Consider the following 13431-nt stretch of genomic DNA (forward strand, 5'->3'; position numbering starts at 1 on the left):
GGCGGCTCGGGGGCTTGTAACACCTTGGACCTGACTGGCGGCTCGGGGGCCTGTAACACCCTGGACCTGACTGGCGGCTCGGGGGCCTGTAACACCCTGGACCTGACTGGCGGCTCGGGGGCCTGTAACACCCTGGACCTGACTGGCGGCTCGGGGGCCTGTAACACCCTGGACCTGACTGGCGGCTCGGGGGCCTGTAACACCCTGGACCTGACTGGCGGCTCGGGGGCCTGTAACACCCTGGACCTGACTGGCGGCTCGGGGGCCTGTAACACCCTGGACCTGACTGGCGGCTCGGGGGCCTGTAACACCCTGGACCTGACTGGCGGCTCGGGGGCCTGTAACACCCTGGACCTGAAGTCTCCATGATTAACTATTTAACAGACACATCCAGATTAGTGAAGCAAAGCTGAATCATTGGGGAAACGTTCCCACCATCTTCACATTCTCCACTTGCTGTCAGTGAATAGAAACTATATTAAAAGTTTACAAATCTGGCCATATTAGATCATTGTCACTGAATTCTCTGGAGTCACCTACCTTCGGCGGGGCTCAGCCCTCTGGCGGCGGAGATCATGGACAGGGTGGGACTTCCATGGACAGATCGCAGGTAATGCTCCATGTGCGGGCTCACATAATGATGGGTGTGATTGAGATCTGTGGTGGTGCCCAGTGGGTGAGGAGACAGGCGGATGAGGGAGATGTCAGAGATGACGGGACTGCCACTGAGGCCTGGAGGACTGGGAAGAAAAACAGCATATCATTGCCAAGCCATAGTATACTCAGAGATGCCCAGGTTATACCAGCTGTATATATATAATTATATACAGGAGATACCCAGGTTATACCGTCTGCACATATATAATTATATAAAGGAGATGCCCAGGTTATACCAGCTGTACATATATAATTATATACAGGAGAAGCCCAGGTTATACCAGCTGTATATATATATATATAATTATATAAAGGAGATACCCAGGTTATACCGTCTGTACATATATAATTATATACAGGTAATGCCCAGGTTATACCGTCTGTACATATATAATTATATACAGGAGATACCCAGATTATACCAGCTGTATATATATCTATATATATATAATTGTCTAAGGGTTTTTCCGTCTGTCTGTCTGTCTGTCCTGGAAATCACGAGTCTCTGATTGGTCGAGGCCGCCAGGCCTTGACCAATCAGCAACGGGCACAGCATGGCGACGATGATGTCATAAAGGTTGCCTCGACCAATCAGCGACGGGCACAGTCTGCCGCAAATTCGCCTCGAGCAATCAGCGACGGGCACAGTATCGACGTAGATGTCATAATGGTTGCCATGGCGACGATGATGTCATAAAGGTTGCCTCGACCAGTCCGCGACGGGCACAGTCTGCCGCGAATTCTGGAATCATCATTGTCCATATACTACGGGGACATGCATATTCTAGAATACCCGATGCGTTAGAATCGGGCCACAATCTAGTAATTATATAAAGGAGATGCCCGGGTTATACCAGCTGTACATATATAATTATACACAGGAATGCCCAGGTTATACCGGCTGTACATATAGAATTATATACAGGAGATACCCTGGTTATACCGTCTGTATATGTGTGTATATATATATATATATATATATATATATATATATATATATATATATACAGTTGATGCCCAGGTTATACCGTCTGTACATATATAATTATATACAGGAGATACCCAGGTTATAGCAGCTGCACATATATAATTATATACAGGAGGTGTCCAGGTTATACCGGCTGTACATATATAAGTACAAACAGGAGATGCCCAGGTTATACTGTCTGTACATATATAATTATATACAGGAGATGCCCAGGTTATACTGTCTGTACATATATAATTACATACAGGAGATGCCCAGTTTATACTGTCTGTACATATATAATTATACACATGGTTAACTATATATTAGAGGCAGTACATATAGAATTATATACAGGAGATGCCCAGGTTATACCAGCTGTAAATATATAATTATCCAAGGAGAAAAAGGAAAATGCGGCACTCACTCAGGTAGATTGCGAATCAAAGTCCTTTATTCATCGTAACGTAACAACGGACATAGTAAGGAGAGGCGGCTGGGAGAGATCAGCGGTGCGGGGAGAAAGAACAGGACTACGATCGTTTCGCGCTTGTGCGCTTCTACGGGTCCAGCCTGGACTTTGATTCGCAATCTACCTGGGTGAGTGCCGCATCTTCCGTTTTCTCCTTGGATATTTGTTCACTGCTTTTTATGCTGAGCACCACCCGAACATTGCAGACTATATACGTGCTATAGGAGTCTTGCAGTGGAATCCTCAGGCTGCGGCTACACTGCCTGCTGCGATAACACCTAGTGCCGTTCATATTTTGTGCTTTTTGGTAAATATATAATTATATACAGGAGATACATAGGTTATACCGTCTGTACATATATAATTATATAAATGTGATGCCCAGGTTATAACCGTCTGTACATATATAATTATGTACAGGAGATACCCAGGTTATAGCCGCTGTACATATATAATTATACACTATACATTAGAAGCAGTACATACAGAATTATATACAGGAGATGCCCAGGTTATACCAGCTGTATATATAGAAATATATACAGGAGATGCCCAGGTTATACCAGCTGTATATATAGAAATATATACAGGAGATGCCCAGGTTATACCGTTTGTACATATAGAATTATATACAGGAGATGCCCAGGTTATACCAGCTGTACATATAGAATTATATACAGGAGATGCCCAGGTTATACCGGCTGTACATATAGAATTATATACAGGAGATGCCCAGGTTATACCGGCTGTACATATATAATTATATACAGGAGATGCCCAGGTTATACCGGCTGTACATATAGAATTATACACTATACATTAGAAGCAGTACATACAGAATTATATACAGGAGATGCCCAGGTTATACCAGCTGTACATATAGAATTAAATACAGGAGATGCCCAGGTTATACCAGCTGTACATTTAGAATTATATACAGGAGATGCCCAGGTTATACCAGCTGTACATATAGAATTATATACAGGAGATGCCCAGGTTATACCAGCTGTACATTTAGAATTATATACAGGAGATGCCCGGGTTATACCGGCTGTACATATATAATTATATACAAGAGGTGCCCAGGTTATACCAGCTGTACATATAGAATTATATACAGGAGATGCACAGGTTATACCAGCTGTACATATAGAATTATATACAGGAGATGCCCAGGTTATACCAGCTGTACATATAGAAATATATACAGGAGATGCCCAGGTTATACCGTTTGTACATATAGAATTATATACAGGAGATGCCCAGGTTATACCAGCTGTACATATAGAATTATATACAGGAGATGCCCAGGTTATACCGGCTGTACATATATAATTATATACAGGAGATGCCCAGGTTATACCGGCTGTACATATATAATTATATACAGGAGATGCCCAGGTTATACCGGCTGTACATATAGAATTATATACAGGAGATGCCCAGGTTATACCGGCTGTACATACATAATTATATACAGGAGATGCCCAGGTTATACCGGCTGTACATATAGAATTATACACTATATAGTAGAGGCTGTACATAGAGAATTGTGCCCGCGGGGCTGATGGCGCTGTGGCTGGTGATGGCAGCGGGCGCGGGTGCTATGGCCGGCACCAGCTGACGTTCGTGTACATTGCAGCCAGGATGCTTTGTAGTAGCAGATGTGAGCTGATGTTGCCCAGCTGGAGTCGGGCAGATCGGGGGATTAATGCCCATTAATGTGTAACAGAGACGTTGCCTTGTCTGCGGCACTCACAAATCTGGCAGCATCGGCCACTTAAAGAGACAGGCCGCCACTTGACATCTAAATGTGAATGCGATCGCAGGGACACTCTGGCAGTTCTCATGTTTCATTATGTGGAGTCTGCCGACTGCGGAGAAAGAATAATAAAATATTAAATCTGTTCTCCTAATAATCAGTCTGCAGAGGAAATGATCACACGAAGCGGCAAGAACGCCGCCGCGGACACTGCGCTCCAGAGTATTGATCCAGTGTGTCTGATAATCCAACACTTGTACTGACAGCTGAAGATTTGCTACGATTCGATCCAATCTAGACAAGCCTCCCCAGACTGATCTTATGATGTCTCACAGCTGAGGGTCTGTTTCTGTTGTATCTGGTCTAGACAATCCTCTATAAGGCCACATTTACAAGTTCAGTATTTGGTCAGTATTTTATATCCGTGTTTGTAGCCAAAACAAGGAGAGGGTGATAAATACAGAAGTGGTGCAGATGTTTCTATTATACTTTTCCTCTAATTGTTCCTCTCCTGGTTTTGGCTACAAATTGTGATGTAAAATACTGACCAAATACTGACCGTGTTAACGTGGAGTAAGAAAAATTCAATAAAAAAAAATCTCATTGCACTGGGACCAATGTTACGCTAGGGGGCAGATCCCAGCAGCCGATTTTTGTCGGCCGTTTTCCTCGGTCCGAGACATTCGCAGCATGCTGGTACTGTCACGGACACTCGGCCGACTCTCACCCATATGAGCCTATGAGACAGCGCACATCACTCGGATATCATCCGCTGACCCCGGCAATGGAGGAGATGGAGACATTTGTTTCTCCGCCTCCTCCGCAGCTGTGCTCCGCTCTGTGCAGCAGAGCAGGAGCCGAGGGTCATTAGCATATCGCATGCGATGATCTCGCATCAGGTGCAATACGCCAGTGTGACGCCGGCCTTACCAAGGAAAACTGTGATTGAAAGACTGACACTTGTTCTGTGCTTTGGAGACCCTCCTGGCATACAAATACCGATGAAATAACGATAAAAATTACTGATGTGTGAATGAGGCCTGAACTAGAAAGCCTGGACTCCAGACTGATACAATGTAAGAGTGCAGAGAAAATGCAACAAACTATCAGGACTACAGAATTGTGCTGCTGATGTCATTATTTCACTGACGATTGTCTGCTCTAGATACAATTGTAACAAACCCTAATCATATAAATAAGAATTAGTGATGAGCGGATAGACTTGTTGCTCGGGTGGTTTCCGAGTATTTTTTAGTGCTCGGGGATTTAGTTTCCATCGCAGCAGCTGAATGATTTACAGCTACTAGCCAGCTTGAATACATGTGGGGATTCCCTAGCAACCAGGCAACCCCCACATGTACTCAGCCTGGCTAGTAGCTGTGAATCATTCAGCTGCAGAAAGGAAAACTAAATCTTCGAACACTAAAAAATACTCGGAGGACCCCGGAGCAACGAGTACAATCGCTCATCACTAATAAGAATGTTTCCATTCACGAACAGCAAGCACAGAGCTTTATATTGATGTGAAATAAATTGGACCAAAAATGTTGCATCCTTTATTTGCAAACAACTTACATTAAAAACTTCAATTATTTTCTTGACACTCTCACAAAGCTGAAGTGGTTGGAAGTGGGCATGGTTTTCACTGAGCGGCGGGGTCTTCCCGGATAAGTTCACGCTACATATTTACGCACACATATATCTTTAGTTTTGCACAAGTCTAGGTGCCATTTACCAGCTTTAAGACCGGTCCAAATGCCCCAAAATTATTAAATGGCGCAAATCACGTGAACCATCTTTAAGACTAGAGGAAGAAATGCTGTTCTAATAAACGTGGGCTACCTGTGCCCCGCAGCTGGCCAGTGACCGTCTACTGTGGTTGCAGCTGGATGCTGACGTATGAAATGATGGAAAGTTCCGGATAAGGGATCCATCGTCCTGTGTGATAAATCGCTGCATCGATGATCCCACAATCTGCCGGAGTCCACATGTAAATCTGCCCTAATTACTTACTGCAGCTTGATTGAGACTAATTTACCGCAGGAGGAATATCGCTGTTCCAGGAGGTAATTAAGTCGGAATGTTCTGTAATTAACACAAGTGACATTTCCCGCGTGTAAACATGGAGCGGTGCAGAGCATCATCCCCCCACTATTACATTCAGGCCATGGTGGAATCAGTGTGACAATGTATCACCGCGGGGTGACGGTTCTCCAACAATGTAACACTGTCGCCCAGAGCAGAACTCATAGTGACGCACGGACCGGATCATGCTTGGCACAAAGGGACACAATCTCATGGCGGTCCTCCGGACAGGGAATCGGCAGACAAGGAGGGCTCATGGATTTCCTGACTATAGTGACAAATTAAAGGGGGTTTCAACTTTCAAAAAAGTCATCCCCAAATGATTACACAAAATTAAACTAGTAAACACCCGCGGTTCTCGCCTTCCCCTGGTCCAGCACTGATCTGTGTATATATTATATCATATTCACTGTCTGCCGCAGATACCTTGTGTCCTGAGATGTGACAATCCGGGACGGGCGACATGTCACCGCTACATTGGCTGTAATTAGCAGACGCCGACACTCAGGATGTGGGGGTGATGTATGAGGGTCCGAGGAACAATCACATTAATCATCAGCGCCAACAACCAGGCTCCAAATACAACTGGGAAATGGGGTGAGGGGTCCAACACTCCGCACAAAGAAAGGACAGCGCCGGGCGTAAAGGGTTAACTCTGAAATATATGGCAACCCCGCCAAAAGTGAGGCTGCAAATCATGACTATGTGATAATAATCATAATAATAATAATAATCTTTTTTATATAGCGCTAACATATTCCACAGCGCACACACACATCATCATCGCTGTCCCCAATGGGGCTCACAATCTACATTCCCTATCAGTATGTCTTTGGAATGTGGGAGGAAACCGGAGAACCCGGGGGAAACCCAGGCAAACATGGAGAGAACATGCAAACTCCCTGCAGATGTTGTCCAAGGTGGGATTAGAACCCAGGACTCCAGTGCTGCAAGGCTGCTGTGCTAACCACTGCGCCACCGTGCTGCCCTGTGTCATCAGTGATGTCACCACTAGGGGCGGGGCTGACAACCTCCCACATGTACACAGGCTGGTTGTCAGCAGCAATAGATGAGGAGCTGTAGTATAAGGGGCGTGGTCTTATCATTATATCAGTGATGTCACCACTAGGGGCGGGGCTGACAACCTCTCACATGTACACAGGCTGGTTGTCAGCAGTAATAGATGAGGAGCTGTAGTATAAGGGGCGTGGTCTCATTATATCAGTGATGTCACCACTAGGGGCGGGGCCGACAACCTCCCACATGTACACAGGCTGGTTGTCAGCAGCAATAGATGAGGAGCTGTAGTATAAGGGGCGTGGTCTTATCATTATATCAGTGATGTCACCACTAGGGGCGGGGCTGACAACCTCTCACATGTACACAGGCTGGTTGTCAGCAGTAATAGATGAGGAGCTGTAGTATAAGGGGCGTGGTCTCATTATATCAGTGATGTCACCACTAGGGGCGGGGCTGACAACCTCCCACATGTACACAGGCTGGTTGTCAGCAGCAATAGATGAGGAGCTGTAGTATAAGGGGCGTGGTCTCTTCATTATATCAGTGATGTCACCACTAGGGGCGGGGCTGACAACCTCTCACATGTACACAGGCTGGTTGTCAGCAGCAATAGATGAGGAGCTGTAGTATAAGGGGCGTGGTCTTATCATTATATCAGTGATGTCACCACTAGGGGCGGGGCTGACAACCTCTCACATGTACACAGGCTGGTTGTCAGCAGTAATAGATGAGGAGCTGTAGTATAAGGGGCGTGGTCTCATTATATCAGTGATGTCACCACTAGGGGCGGGGCCGACAACCTCCCACATGTACACAGGCTGGTTGTCAGCAGCAATAGATGAGGAGCTGTAGTATAAGGGGCGTGGTCTTATCATTATATCAGTGATGTCACCACTAGGGGCGGGGCTGACAACCTCTCACATGTACACAGGCTGGTTGTCAGCAGTAATAGATGAGGAGCTGTAGTATAAGGGGCGTGGTCTCATTATATCAGTGATGTCACCACTAGGGGCGGGGCTGACAACCTCCCACATGTACACAGGCTGGTTGTCAGCAGCAATAGATGAGGAGCTGTAGTATAAGGGGCGTGGTCTCTTCATTATATCAGTGATGTCACCACTAGGGGCGGGGCTGACAACCTCTCACATGTACACAGGCTGGTTGTCAGCAGCAATAGATGAGGAGCTGTAGTATAAGGGGCGTGGTCTTATCATTATATCAGTGATGTCACCACTAGGGGCGGGGCTGACAACCTCTCACATGTACACAGGCTGGTTGTCAGCAGTAATAGATGAGGAGCTGTAGTATAAGGGGCGTGGTCTCATTATATCAGTGATGTCACCACTAGGGGCGGGGCCGACAACCTCTCACATGTACACAGGCTGGTTGTCAGCAGTAATAGATGAGGAGCTGTAGTATAAGGGGCGTGGTCTCTTCATTATATCAGTGATGTCACCACTAGGGGCGGGGCTGACAACCTCTCACATGTACACAGGCTGGTTGTCAGCAGCAATAGATGAGGAGCTGTAGTATAAGGGGCGTGGTCTTATCATTATATCAGTGATGTCACCACTAGGGGCGGGGCTGACAACCTCTCACATGTACACAGGCTGGTTGTCAGCAGTAATAGATGAGGAGCTGTAGTATAAGGGGCGTGGTCTCATTATATCAGTGATGTCACCACTAGGGGCGGGGCCGACAACCTCTCACATGTACACAGGCTGGTTGTCAGCAGTAATAGATGAGGAGCTGTAGTATAAGGGGCGTGGTCTCTTCATTATATCAGTGATGTCACCACTAGGGGCGGGGCTGACAACCTCTCACATGTACACAGGCTGGTTGTCAGCAGCAATAGATGAGGAGCTGTAGTATAAGGGGCGTGGTCTCATTATATCAGTGATGTCACCACTAGGGGCGGGGCCGACAACCTCCCACATGTACACAGGCTGGTTGTCAGCAGTAATAGATGAGGAGCTGTAGTATAAGGGGCGTGGTCTCATTATATCAGTGATGTCACCACTAGGGGCGGGGCTGACAACCTCTCACATGTACACAGGCTGGTTGTCAGCAGTAATAGATGAGGAGCTGTAGTATAAGGGGCGTGGTCTCATTATATCAGTGATGTCACCACTAGGGGCGGGGCTGACAACCTCTCACATGTACACTGGCTGGTTGTCAGCAGTAATAGATGAGGAGCTGTAGTATAAGGGGCGTGGTCTCATTATATCAGTGATGTCACCACTAGGGGCGGGGCCGACAACCTCCCACATGTACACAGGCTGGTTGTCAGCAGCACACTTACCCATGGATGGCGTGGACGGCGTGGCTCTCGTAGTGATATCGCCCCTCTTGGTGCCGGATGTCAATAGGGAACGGAGTGTGGAATGTGGGGAAGAGATGATGCGCTGCGTCTACAGAGAAGGAAACAGTGGGAATTAGAAGAAACCGTGGCCAGGAAATGGCTACATATCAATATAATTAATAATTGTATTTCTGTAGCACCGACATTTTCCACAGCGTTGTACAAAAAGCAGAGATGTGTACAGACAATAAAGACATCACAAAGTAACAGAGGTCACCGTAACTTGATACAATGTTTCCATCTGTGAAGATCATCGTGTAATCTGGCTCAGATCTGTGGCCTCACATGGAGCCTCCCGTACGCCCCACGCCCAGGAGGCAGCAGTGACGGGGTTACTTCATCTGAGTGGGCAGATGATGAGACCCCCAGAATGTGCGGCCCCCTCACAGTATGGGACCTGTACAACAATGTGAGGATTTTCTGGCCGAGGATCCAGTGATGCAAACACCTGTTCTACATTCTCCACGGAGTGCAGCCGAAACTGACAAAGGGGAGGAACATAAAGGAGAGGAGGTTATATCAGTACTGGAGCGTTATAAGAGGGGCTGATATCAGTCACATATGATGTAATGTCTGGGGGTTATATCAGTACTGGAGCATTATAAGAGGGCTGATATCAGTCACATATGATGTAATGTCTGGGGGTTATATCAGTACTGGAGCGTTATAAGAGGGGCTGATATCAGTCACATATGGTGTAATGTCTGGGGGTTATATCAGTACTGGAGCATTATAAGAGGGGCTGATATCAGTCACATATGGTGTAATGTCTGGGGGTTATATCAGTACTGGAGCGTTATAAGAGAGGCTGATATCAGTCACATATGGTGTAATGTCTGGGGGTTATATCAGTACTGGAGGGTTATAAGAGGGGCTGATATCAGTCACATATGGTGTAATGTCTGGAGGATATATCAGTACTGGAGCGTTATAAGAGGGGCTGATATCAGTCACATATGGTGTAATGTCTGGGGGTTATATCAGTACTGGAGCGTTATAAGAGGGGCTGATATCAGTCACATATGGTGTAATGTCTGGAGGTTATATCAGTACTGGAGCGTTATAAGAGGGGCTGATATCAGTCACATATGGTGTAATGTCTGGGGGTTATATCAGTACTGGAGCGTTATAAGAGAGGCTGATATCAGTCACATATGGTGTAATGTCTGGGGGTTATATCAGTACTGGAGCATTATAAGAGGGGCTGATATCAGTCACATATGGTGTAATGTCTGGAGGATATATCAGTACTGGAGCGTTATAAGAGGCTGATATCAGTCACATATGGTGTAATGTCTGGAGGTTATATCAGTACTGGAGCATTATAAGAGGGCTGATATCAGTCACATATGGTGTAATGTCTGGAGGTTATATCAGTACTGGAGCGTTATAAGAGGGGCTGATATCAGTCACATATGGTGTAATGTCTGGGGGTTATATCAGTACTGGAGCATTATAAGAGGGGCTGATAGCAGTCACATATGGTGTAATGTCTGGGGGTTATATCAGTACTGGAGCGTTATAAGAGGGGCTGATATCAGTCACATATGATGTAATGTCTGGGGATATATCAGTACTGGAGCATTATAAGAGGCTGATATCAGTCACATATGATGTAATGTCTGGAGGTTATATCAGTACTGGAGCGTTATAAGAGGGGCTGATATCAGTATTGGAGCGTTATAACAGATTTTTGACTTCTGAATTATCAGTAAGAATTCTCCCACTCACTGACAGTCTACACAGATATAATATATGAGAACATTGCTGGTTTCCCGGTATCTGCTGACGCCGTTAACCCTTCGTGCCCCTCGCCCTATCCCCTGGGCCCCGGTAAGGAGATCATGTGCTCGGACGGCGGCGGTGAAAGTTGCTGAGCTTTATTTTCTCCTGGAACAGGAAGTCCTCGGTAATAAGAATAATATTCTTCAGGCCGAGTCATTAAAACTAGATTTTCTGTCTTAAACCGAAGGCATAAAAAAAAGAAATTACATATGAGGAAACAGGAAATTCCTGAAGAGCCGGATCAAGAAAAAATAACTGAGCTGATCCCATCGCAGCCACAGAGACTGACCCCAAAATGGGACCCCAAAGTCTGAGCGTGAGCTCTGCAGCAAAGGGGAATCACAGAGCGAGTGTGCAGCGCCGGCGTCCATCACTGGATCTGATCACAAAAATCACAACTGAACAGTATCCAGTGCAGAGCCTACAGGATGAATGACCAGTATATAATGCAGAGCCTACAGGATGAATGACCAGTATATAATGCAGAGCCTACAGGATGAATGACCAGTATACAATGCAGAGCCTACAGGATGAATGACCAGTATATAATGCAGAGCCTATAGGATGAATGACCAGTATACAATGCAGAGCCTACAGGATGAATGACCAGTATATAATGCAGAGCCTACAGGATGAATCACCAGTATCCAATGCAGAGCCTATAGGATGAATGACCAGTATATAATGCAGAGCCTACAGGATGAATGACCAGTATATAATGCAGAGCCTACAGGATGAATGACCAGTATATAATGCAGAGCCTACAGGATGAATGACCAGTATATAATGCAGAGCCTACAGGATGAATGACCAGTATATAATGCAGAGCCTACAGGATGAATGACCAGTATATAATGCAGAGCCTACAGGATGAATGACCAGTATATAATGCAGAGCCTACAGGATGAATGATCAATATCCAATGCAGAGTCTACAGGATGAATGACCAGTATACAATGCAGAGCCTATAGGATGAATGACCAGTATATAATGCAGAGCCTACAGGATGAATCACCAGTATCCAATGCAGAGCCTATAGGATGAATGACCAGTATACAATGCAGAGCCTATAGGATGAATGACCAGTATATAATGCAGAGCCTACAGGATGAATGACCAGTATATAATGCAGAGCCTACAGGATGAATGATCAGTATCCAATGCAGAGTCTACAGGATGAATGACCAGTATACAATGCAGAGCCTATAGGATGAATGACCAGTATATAATGCAGAGCCTACAGGATGAATGACCAGTATACAATGCAGAGCCTATAGGATCAATGACCAGTATACAATGCAGAGCCTACAGGATGAATGACCAGTATACAATGCAGAGCCTACAGGATGAATGACCAGTATATAATGCAGAGCCTATAGGATGAATGAGCAGTATATAATGCAGAGCCTATAGGATGAATGACCAGTATAATGCAGAGCCTACAGGATGAATGACCAGTATACAATGCAGAGCCTATGGCATCAATGACCAGTATACAATGCAGAGCCTATAGGATGAATGACCAGCATACAATGCAGAGCCTATAGGATGAATTACCAGTATACAATGCAGAGCCTACAGGATGAATGACCAGTATACAATGCAGAGCCTATAGGATGAATGACCAGTATACAATGCAGAACCTATAGGATGAATGACCAGTATACAATGCAGAGCCTACAGGATGAATGACCAGTATACAATGCAGAGCCTATAGGATGAATGACCAGTATACAATGCAGAGCCTACAGGATGAATGACCAGTATATAATGCAGAGCCTACAGGATGAATGACCAGTATACAATGCAGAGCCTATAGGATGAATGACCAGTATACAATGCAGAGCCTACAGGATGAATGACCAGTATATAATGCAGAGCCTACAGGATGAATGACCAGTATACAATGCAGAGCCTATAGGATGAATGAGCAGTATATAATGCAGAGCCTATAGGATGAATGACCAGTATAATGCAGAGCCTACAGGATGAATGACCAGTATACAATGCAGAGCCTATGGCATCAATGACCAGTATACAATGCAGAGCCTATAGGATGAATGACCAGCATACAATGCAGAGCCTATAGGATGAATTACCAGTAAACAATACAGAGCCTATAGGATGAATGAGCAGTGTACAATGCAGAGGCTATAGGATCAATGACCAGTATACAATGCAGAGCCTATAGGATGAATTAACAGTATATAATGCAGGGTCTATAAGATAAATGACCAGTATACAATGCAGAACCTATAGGATGAATGCTCATTATCCAATGCAGAGCCTGTAGGATGAATGAGCATTATACAATGCAGAAC

General features: G+C 45.4%; 1 protein-coding gene across 3 annotated transcripts in view; it reads right to left on the minus strand.

Moving 5' to 3' along the window:
* GLI2 (GLI family zinc finger 2) overlaps nucleotides 1-13431 on the minus strand; it is a 138599-nt gene that overhangs the window by 40223 nt on the left and 84945 nt on the right. For all 3 annotated transcript variants that reach the window (XR_011314606.1, XM_069732642.1, XM_069732641.1), the window contains exons 3-4: nucleotides 9266-9374; nucleotides 541-740 (exon numbers count right to left, since the gene is read on the minus strand). Coding sequence is in view for 2 of the 3 variants with exons in the window: in XM_069732642.1 (XP_069588743.1) it covers nucleotides 541-740; nucleotides 9266-9374 (309 nt within the window). In the remaining variant the exon portion in view is untranslated. The remainder of the gene's footprint in view (nucleotides 1-540; nucleotides 741-9265; nucleotides 9375-13431) is intronic.

This window comes from Ranitomeya imitator, chromosome 7, assembly GCF_032444005.1.
Source record: "Ranitomeya imitator isolate aRanImi1 chromosome 7, aRanImi1.pri, whole genome shotgun sequence".
Lineage (NCBI taxonomy): Eukaryota > Metazoa > Chordata > Amphibia > Anura > Dendrobatidae > Ranitomeya > Ranitomeya imitator.